General features: G+C 41.4%; 1 protein-coding gene across 6 annotated transcripts in view; it reads right to left on the bottom strand.

Annotated features, from left to right (window-relative positions):
- Positions 1–3,213: 3,213 nt before the first annotated feature.
- The window catches only part of CYRIA (CYFIP related Rac1 interactor A), a 106,652-nt gene continuing 99,357 nt past the window's right edge, over positions 3,214–10,508 (bottom strand). For all 6 annotated transcript variants that reach the window (XM_053891137.1, XM_053891141.1, XM_053891138.1 and 3 more), the window contains 2 exons: positions 8,807–8,877; positions 3,214–6,535 (listed from right to left, as the gene is read on the bottom strand). In XM_053891137.1, the coding sequence (XP_053747112.1) occupies positions 6,472–6,535; positions 8,807–8,877 (135 nt within the window). In that variant the 3' untranslated portion in view covers positions 3,214–6,471. The remainder of the gene's footprint in view (positions 6,536–8,806; positions 8,878–10,508) is intronic.

The following is a 10,508-nucleotide window of genomic DNA, read 5'->3' as shown; positions in this document are numbered from 1 at the left end:
TACCCTCCTGTGGAGATTTACAATGAATAAAAAAATCTGGTAGTAAAAAATAGGTAAGTAAAATACGTTTAACCGTGTTTCATAAGTACTTGAAAATTGAAAACTTTTTTTGATGCAACATCAATTAACATCTCTGAGAACATATTTTAGAACATGTGCTAAAGGTAATAGTATTATATAAACATGGTAAGATATATGTCATGGAAAGAAGAACGTTGGCTGTTTAGAGAATGGTTTAGAGGGAAAGTAAAGGCTGGATGATCTTCTAGGGAAAAGATGATGAAAGTTGGAGGAAATAAAGAAAAATGAACTGGGGAGAAATTGATTTTGAGAGCTCCTTAGAAAGGATAATTGTTAGGACTTAACGATGAGCTGAAGGAATTAGGGTAAGGGATAAGGAAGGTCATTCCTATGAGTTTGGCTTGAATCTAAAAACACTATAAATATGAAAACTCAAGATGATACCTGGCCATTTCCAAAACTATTTTCTGCCCATCTTATGTGATATTCAGAAGTCCAAGGACAAATAAAAATGCTTTTCAGCTACCTAGCAACGTAATTTTTTAAATGAACATATTATCTTTTATAACCAGAGTTCTAGAGACAAAGATGAACCAAGTAATAGGACTTACAGGTTCCAGGATAAATGGCTATGGACTGACTGTTGGACATTCCTAGATTGCTATCCAAGGTGCTGAACTGATTTGTCTAGTTATTGGAAACTACTGCTGTTGCCCTCAAGCTTAGTTCTCTGATGGAGTATCAGCCTTGTCTCAGACCAAGCTAGACTTCATCTGATAGCATGCCTGCCCTGAGCAAGACTAACTGACTCTGACTTTTGATTGAGGCAACAGCTTGATTTCTCAGTTGGACTCCTGGCATATCAGCTGCAAGCTGCAAGCTCTATGTCCACAGACATTAAAAATATCCTGGCAGGTAGGTAAATATTTTCTCCAGGAATAAAATTGACCAGCCAATGGAGCAAGTAATTTGTTAGTGTGGATGGTTGTGAGCTATAGAAATTCTCAGGGTTTCATTTCAGCACATTCAGGTGTCAGAATCCTGAAGTTTTCCCTTTACAGGCAGCTTCTGTTGGCTGCCTGCCTATGTTGAACTTGACCCTATAAGGGACACATTCTCCTCCTTTAGGCACTTAACATCTAGTATAAAAAACAAATATATAAAGTACTGTTCAGTGGCCTATATTTAGCATCGAATAAATCAAATGCATTAGAGATCAAGACAGAGAGAATTAGCATGGATTGCAGTAGTTGGGGAAAGCTTCTGGAAGAGGAGGAGTAAAACACAAGCCTTGATGTACAGGTAAATTTTAGATAGGCAGTGAAGAAAAGGGGGTACAATATCACAGGGGTGGAAATGCCCATGGCACATGAAGGTAGTGAATACTCAACTGGTTCAACCTAGAGCTCCCTCTACTTTTATCTTCTCAACCCACATTCACGTATAACACTATCCCCTTTCTTTGTATCTCTCCCCATAGTGATGGCATTATTTCTCTTACACAGAAGGAAGAAAAACCATATATATTGACATTTGGAAGAAAATAATTTTATAATTTCCTTCAAGTGCTTTTGATATTTCCTAGTGACATGCTTCTTCAATGTGTAAGGAACCTTTTAAAACTCCTGGTCCTCAAGTCACAAGATTGAAGACTCTAGCTCTTAGGAAGAGTAGGAATGGCTAATAAAATGTAGCCCCTGGTTTGAAACAAAGCTGTCATGGTGCAAACAAGGACAATTTAAAAATGAACAGTAAGTGCAGGCAGAGAAAAGGAAGAATCTAGGAATATGCAACTTGTAGGGAAAACTGGAAGAATTCATAGGGAAAAGACATTCCTGAGTTTACAAGATCTTCCAGCCTACATGAGTCTAAACAAAATTCTGAGTCTTATATAGAATCTTTCTTACCACGATTTCAAAAAGTACTTTGATAGAACTTGGAACCTGGTGTGACCAGGGCAGAAAAACTCCCTTCTTTGGAGTTTGACTTTGAGCTAAAGAGATAGAAGACTCAAGACCTCTATTTATAAGACGAGTGTGTGGTTGTAATCAGCAAGTTTTTGTTTGTTTGTTTTACCACTACACCAAGATTTTGGCATTGGATGGAACAATGTACTTAATGAACATGAATACTTTAAGTAAATTGATCAATATTATTTAGCATTACTTAATCACTTAAATTGTGATAACTGCATATAGTATAGACATTTCCAACAGCAATGTCTGCCTGTAAAATCGATCTACTCAATGTTACCCCAAAGCAAGAAGTTAGTGTGAATACAGATTGCACTGTACTCACACGTCACCAGGTTTCATGAATGTGGCCAGCTAAACTCTTCATCTCCATTCTTCCAAGAGAACCCCAATTAACAGCCAACTTCTTGACTATCATGAAGGGTATTCCTCACTAGCTATATTCCTCTGGACAATCACACACACTCATTTTTTCATTTCTCTTGACTCTCAACACTCATTTAATTAGGGTCTCTCTCTCTCTCTCTCTCTCTCTCTCTCTCACCTTTGGTCCCTTTCCTTCTTTCTCCTTCTGGCTTTTGTCCATTTATAATCTGTCAATGTTTCTATTTACAGAAAATTTCCCATTTCTACTCATTTCCCTTTGGGCTCCAAATCATCCTAATTATTGTGCCTTTGTCTTTGTATAGGGCACCATGGAAGGTCTTTTTCTGACCTATTGATAGCACACACAATTAGGTCTCAGGTGAAAAGCTTAAAAGGTGCAGGGATGTCCTAAAAATTTCCATATTCAATTTTTAAAAGAATTGCATTAGGGCTTAAGTTGCCTGAAAATTGTACTTATATAGAATAAGTTAATGGCTGACTTTGCTGAATCCATAAAGTGTTACTGCACTAAAAAAATAGAATACATGGGTATTTATTAGGAATTCTTAGCATCCTTGAACAAATAGGTCTCATGCATCTCTAGATATCAATCGTGTCTCTGTTTATTCTATGTCTTTTTTATAATGAATGATCTTTGCTGAAATGAATAAATATAGCTGGTACCAAGAGCAGAACATTGTAAGTATTTTATGTTGTATATGATGAAGGCGAAAGGCAGATGGTGTGATTTGCTGGTACCCAAAGCAGGTATTTAGCAAGTACAGATGTTCAGCAAATATCTATGATCATGTGCTTATTACCCACTCAAACTTGAACATCATAAAAATAGAGGTATATTTTTAAATATATGTACCAAACTTTAATTTTCATTTCACACTCAAAACTTCTGTACAAAAAGAGGCAAAGCAGGCGAAAAAAAATCACAATGACTTTAGCAAACAACATATGACAATTTTAAAACAGCTTTGTGTATGCAACAGCCTTGATAGATGTAATGGGGAAATTGGGTTCCAAAATTTTTGTCTCTTTAGGATAAAATTCCACTCTTTATCGTTAATATTTTTTTAAAAAGTTTGTTGCCGTTTGGGTACAGGATTGAATAAGAATTCTCTGAATTCTGCTGCACAGTTGGGTTCCAAGATTGGGTAGGCTTCTTTTTTCTTTTGAGGAAGCATGATTTTTTTTTTTTAACCTAAATGTGATGATGTATAAAAACCTCAGTTTACCATTAATGTCTTGATATAATGATGATGAGTAGAAGCAAATGATGAAGCATGATTTTAACTAACAGTTAAGAGATAGTATCCAAGACTTTCTTTCTGGTTGTTAATACTGCAGCCCTAATGGGCTACCACAATTCAAAACACTCACTGCCACTTGCTTTCTATTAGTAGTTGTTAGTGATGGATGAAAAATTTCTGCGAACATAGTCATGATGCCAAAGCAGCAGTGCATCCGAGAAATGTAATTTTCACCTGTTGCCTGCCCAAAAATAAATATCTGAGTAATGGCAAACACTGTTTACTTGAAAACTATGAAACATCAAATATGAAATAGAATGAACATTGACATGGATACTGTGGCTAGCACTTTCCCCTAAACCACCCCATGGATCTTGAACACATGTGCATGCAGCACACAAAAAAAATCATGATTGTTTAAGGACTCCTAATGCCTGGAGGACAGTCTGTTAAAAGAATTTGTCTCCCACAGTAGCTCTGGAGTGGACCGGAGATCCATCACCTCTTAGTGATCATAGACATTCAATTAACTTGTCCTCCTGATAATCATAGGCAATAGTTCAGGCCCTGGACTTTTGAGAATCCATGTACGGGTGAATCTTAGCTTTGAAACAAGGCAGCCTGGCTAAACTGGGGCAGGCCAGCAGCCCCTCCCATATGTTTGGTCCCACTTGATAAAAAGTCTAATTAAAAATTATAAATATGCTCAACTATTTACTCTGCAAGTCCTTTCCTCTCTCCAAGACTTAAGCTCCTCACCCGATAAAGGAAAAAAAATGGACTCCATGATGATAAACATTGAGCGCCTCTATAATTCTTGACAGTTGTTGCCCAAAGATAACACGTGGCTGCCAAATAGAAGATTTCTTAAGCTGAATAATCAATGAATTTGTTCATCCATTGTTACCCCATTTTCTGGCTTCCTCTAAGGTATTAAAATCCCTAGGCTTGAAAAGGTCGTGAAGGCCATCTAAGTGCATTTCTGTTCTGATGAGAGAATCCCCCCATCTAGGCAGCTGTACTTGTTCAGCTTGAAAAGCTCCAAGGAAAAAGGTCTTTTCTCTCTCTGTTGACTGATATGTAGATATAAACCAGAGAATCTTTTCTGCCGCTTGACTGGGTTTGTTGTTATTGTTAAAAATAAAATAAAATTAAAAAAAGTATGTTTCCCTTTTTTTTTTTTTTTTTTTGGAAGACTCAAGAGAATGCCATCTGGACACTAAAGTCTGGAAATCAATTGTGTCTACAAGTTATTCCTTGGAACATGGTGAATGAAACCCTGATGTACCCAGGCCCAATTTCTGGGATTATCAATCACTGGGCAACTCTCTCCTTCTATCAGAAATGGGCAAATAATAATATAAACCAGACTTAAGGCTGATTTAAAAGTGTCCAGTCTCATCTTATAGTATGTATGCATAGGCCACATGGTGAACAGGGGAAGATTCAGGAGTGAGGTATCCTGGGTTCTAGTCCTACAAGGAGTTGATCCTCTTTGACTTCAGCCTTGTCTCATTTCTGTACCGGAGGTTGAGACGGGAGATTTCTAAGATTCCATTCCAAGCTCTGATCTGCAGAAAGGATGACTCTAGGCCTTGCCATATATTCAAATATATTCAATCATCAAGACAAGATGGGGTGATGCTTCCTGGCCTCTGTTTACTAAGGAAGCATGTAAGAGTCAGCCATTTTATTGGCTCATTGCCTTGTAGGGCTCTTGGAGATTGTTTTAATTGCCCATTTCATAGATGAGAAAAGTGAGACACAGAGCTTAAGTGTATTTTCAAAGCTCACACCATGGATCAGTAAGGCTAGGACTCAACCCAGGTACTCAGACCAAAGGTTTAAACATTCCAACCAGCCAGCAGTGTGGTCAGGGAGGAGCTGCCTTTTAAATATTAGGGAACTGGAAAATGCAGGGATTCCCCTCTCTGAATTCCCCAGTCTCCTGGTAATCAATGAAGTACCCTAGGCCTCTGTTGCCATATGGATGGTCCCCAGAGGACAGGGCTCATTTTAGGAGGGACTGTGTACCCAGCACCCCACAGACAACTGGAATGTCATCAAAATTACTACAGTTTCACAGCCAAAGGGTTGAAGCGGAGAGGTGACTGTCCTGTTGCCTGTGTGTCCTTCCTCCCAACCCGTCCCCCACTTCCCAGACAACCACTTTCACAGCTCAGCTATGACAGCACATCTGTCTATTCTCACTTCTCTCTCACAAACTGATTCAAGCACAGGTGATTTTCCTCTTGAAGGATCAAAAGGGAACGTTAGAGGAATATAAATCCAGAATAAATACGTGCAAACAAAAAAGCTGCACATGTGGTCTGCAGTCTGAGGAGAGAGAGGGGGCGTGCTGAATTCGAAACACTTGAATCTGTGTCTTCACATGCATTTTTCTTTTCTCGGATTCCTCTCTCCCTCTGTCAGGATAACAGTTGTGTTTCTTGTAGCCAAGCTGACACAGGAAATCAAATACTTCGTGTTTCTATAAGTATACTTCCCAGAGAGATTACACATCTAGATTTAAAACACTACCACAAACTATTAGGAATTTCAGATTGTTACAGGTGTAGTTAAAGGACTCCAGTAGTAAAGATCGAAATCTCCAAATTTTGACTTTGGAGAAGGGGGTTTTGTTTTAGACATCAAAGGTAAGGCTCTCAAGTCAATTTATGCTCTGCTGGGTCGAGTCAGTCAGGATACAAATTAAGGTCCGTGTATTTCAGTGACAAGGAGGAAACGGTTATGTAAATACACAAGTATTAACATCAATCTGTATTAAATTATGTAAACATATACATCTTCTGAGGTCAGTACATAGATCCTCTTCTTTGAGCAGAGCTCTACTGAAGCATTGCTCGAATCTGTTTGGAAGTCGATTCATCATTCAAGTGTTTTGTAGTGAACCTGGATGGAGAGAAAACACTGGGGGTCAGTGTGTAAACAGCACCTGCCAGAGTGCCAGGGATGACTCTCAGCCCATCTTGACCTTGAGAGACACAACTGACATTTATAAATCAACCCGGGGCTTGTGCCTTAGACAACTAACCACACTTCAATGCCCAGAGTATTCTCAGACAGACTTAATATTTGATTCTTCTTTCCAAAGGAATTTTGTATTGTGGTTTATTCAACAAGTAGACTTTTGTCTAATCAAAGAATTACACGGGGGAGATATAAGCTATTCCATTTTCCGGGGAGGTAGATGTCACGTGAATGAGTGCAGGATCTCAACCATCTAGGCTAACCCTGCTGAGTTACAAATTTCAGCATATGGATCGGCTAGCAACATTACCCAAAACTCCAACGTCTATGGTTTTCTACTTTCCTGGGGACTCCTATGCTCACTGCCACCACAAGAGGGCACAAACGCAGGTCAACAAACAAAACCAGGCAGCACATCTGCACCCTCACATTAAGCTGGTATAGGAATGGTTTATGAAAAGGGAAGAAAAGGGAATTAAATTGGAATCAAACCTTGACCATGTCCTAGACATTTCATGTCAGTTTTCATTTCACTCACTAACTTTGCAGGAGAGGTTACTGCCTCCACTTTACCGACGAGAAAACTGAGATTCAGAGAGGTTTAAATGACCCATTTCAGACCCCAGATCTGACAACATGTGATTTGTGAACCATCCGTGGTTTCTGATTTGGACCCAAATGAGTCTGCCCCAAAAGCCTGTGCTCCTTTCCTTCACTGCACTATCTACAGAAGCCACAAATGCCAACACTCAGAGGCGACTGCCCTGCTTTTCACAAAACCCTGCTTGATTCAATGAAGCTGGAAAGCTAAAAAAAATAAGAAAACATCAGAGGCGCCTGGGTGGCTCAGACAGTCGAGTGTCTGACTTCGGCTCGGGTCATGATCTCGCAGTTCGTGGGTTCGAGCTCCACGTCGGGCTCTGTGCTGACGGCTCAGAGCCTGGAGCCTGCTTCTCATTCTGTGTCTCCCTCTCTCTCCGCCCCTCCCCCACTCATGCTCTGTCTCTCTGTGTCTCAAAAATAAATATAAACATTAAAAAAAATTTTTAAAAATCAGACGTGAGAGTCTCACTGTGTATGGGAAGCCCTCCTGCTGTGAAGTGGGCACCAGTGGAGAAACGCTTGGTTCACGCACAGAATCTGGAAGGCTCCCGTGGTAATGTTGCATCTGCTCTGAAGAATGATGACCTAGCAACTCCACCAAATAACATCAACCTCAGTTTCATTCATTTCACGTGTGGCTGTTTCTTCATTTATTAAATGGGGATAATAGATCACCTTCCCTCTGAGTTGTGATGATGAACGTGCTCGGGAGTGGAGAATAAGACGTAAGTGTTGTATGTAGGTAGAAGATTATTGATCCATCCCACTTATACTTATTGAACATTTACTGCATGCACAACACTGAGTGGAACTCGGGAAAATCAAAGATGAATAAGGCAGCAAGGACCATAAACCTTCCAGATTGCAATCCGGCACAGGAATGATTTACACAGTAGTGTGATTCCACAGATTCCTGTAGATGTGTCATAGCTAAAAAATAAGCATCCCTTCTCTAGAGTGTATTAAGCACACGTATCCTTGGGAGAGAGACTGCTTGGGCTTTAGTGGTTGGCAGGGAGAAGCTGAAAGGGGCCACCGCTGCCAAAAACTGGGTATTAAGATAGGGTAGAGCAGGGTTTTCATTCACAGCTGTGTATGCAAGGCTCCTAGGGAGCTTTAGAACAAACACAGAGTGGATGCCCGAGTCCCCACCCCGAAGACTCGAATTCATTCGGTCTGGGTTGGAAACTCTGCCTCAGTGTTTGCAAAAGTCCACCACAGTTCTCACGCGCAGCCAGGTGAAGGGGAGAGTGAGACTCGGGAAGCTTCTTCCGGTGAGTCCCCACTTACCATAAGGCAGCGCGGCGGCCCACAGTTAGGCCCATGACCCGTGGGGTCACACAGGCCCAGGGTTAGGTTCTAGCTTGGTGTTCGGCCGGGTGGCTTTTGGCAAGTTATCTGATTTCCCTACATCTCAGTTTCTTCCCTCTGTAGAAAGGCTATGATACAAACGATGCTGACTTCAGCTGGTTGTTGGAAAGATTAAACGTGTGAAGACATGCGCGAGGTTCTGCCTGGTGCTCCAGTGCTGGGTCCCTAACAGCATCTAGATTCGCAGTCTCTCGGAAGGGGCGCAGGGTTGAGGCTCACCTGAGGGCATTCAGCAGCCCCTCCACACTGTCCGGGGCCTGTTCCTTCAAAACCTTTATGCAGCCTTTCATCTAGGAGGAGAAAGCACCGCATTTTGTTAATACTACAGCGATTGCGTCCATGACAGTATCTGTTCAAACAACCATGTGTGCATAATCAGATCACATTACTTCTGCCTGGAGAAATCACACACAGAAACGACCAGCAGACCTTCCTAATCCCTCACGTTAGCGAGAGGTCGCCTCTGGGCACTTCTAGAAGTTGTGTATCCCTTCTCACACTCTACTGCCATTGAACGTTTCACGTGTGTGGCATTGAGGCTGTGACCCTGGCATTGAGGCCGTGATCTTGGCATTGAGGCCGTGATCCTGGCATTGAGGCCGTGATCTTGGCATTGAGGCCGTGATCCTGGCTTGCACTCCAGAGCCACATGCAGGGCACTCCTCTCAGTGGTTGCTCGGTGCAGACTGACTGCCTGAAGGACAAACCTGATGATTTTTCTGCCATCACACTTTCCACGGTGCTTTTCCTCCTTTAGCTGATGGACTGGCAAACACTTAATTTTTTTTTTTTTTTTTGCTTTCTTTTTCTCTTTTTTTTAAAGGACACAGCTAAAGACCAACACCAGGAGGCCTCATCTCACCTCACGACCTTCACCAGGTAGAAGTAACCACCACCTCTTTGTGTTCCTAATAGTAGGCTGGCATTTATCAGGGAGCCTTGGAGACTGAAGCACCCAGATCAATCTGCCTCCCTCACTAGATCAGGGGAGGACTGGTGAAGGCCACAGGTTAAGAATGTGCGTGCTTGGAGGCAGGCTCCTTGGGGTTCCTCCATTCTTGCGTATTTAGTACCTGCGTGGACTTACACAAGTTTTTGGTTTTTTTGTGTGCCCTTGGAATATAATTTATTCATAATTTGGGAAGTATAAGAAAGATACATATATAGAGATCACATTCCATTATGCATAGCCTAAAATTTTTTTTTGACAAAGGAAGTATCTCCCTGCAAAAAATACAATCACTCATCTTCAACTCAGATGTTCACACTCTGTATTAAATTTGGGGAGACTAAGGAGCTCTTTTATAATGGTTTCTTATAAATATTTTCTGTGGGTATGCTTCTGGTATGTAGGAAGCTTTATCTTATGGCCTAATGGACCCTGATAGCTTGATGGAGGTAGCCAGAAGCACAGGGTTGAGAATCATTTGGGAGTCACATATAGGCTCATCAGGAAAGAAATGCCATGGGCAATCAGAGATGTCTGTCACGGGTGCAGGGTGGGGGTAGGCTACAAACACGCCCGGTATGTGTCACTTGCAAGGATGGAATCAAGCTCAGGGATGCACAGATTTGGTCCCTCTCCCAGTGGAGTTCATGGTCTAGTGGAAGAAGGGAGAGAAATAGCTCATCAGCAGTGTGAAAAGTGTTCTTGTAAAACATGCCTGAAGAGTAATGATGACTTGAAAAGGGGAGAAGAGCAGTAGCTGCTCTTTGGGAATTTCTAGTTCTGTCTCAGCCTGATTATAAAGCCTTGGGTGTGAATACGACCCAACCAGGGATGTAGTCGGGCCCAGATCCAGTGAGAGTTTAATAGCATGTTAAGGAGTTGGCAGGCCTTTGCCTGTGGAAAACACCCCTGGCAGGTGTGAAACAATCTAGCAATGTCATCAATATAGGAAGGGATCAGAAGGATGCAAGT

This window comes from Panthera pardus, unplaced genomic scaffold (assembly GCF_024362965.1).
Source record: "Panthera pardus isolate Hobbes unplaced genomic scaffold, ASM2436296v1 HiC_scaffold_26, whole genome shotgun sequence".
NCBI classification, from domain to species: domain Eukaryota; kingdom Metazoa; phylum Chordata; class Mammalia; order Carnivora; family Felidae; genus Panthera; species Panthera pardus.
Note: the sequence above shows the minus strand (reverse complement) of the source record. Positions and strands in the feature narration are given on the sequence as shown.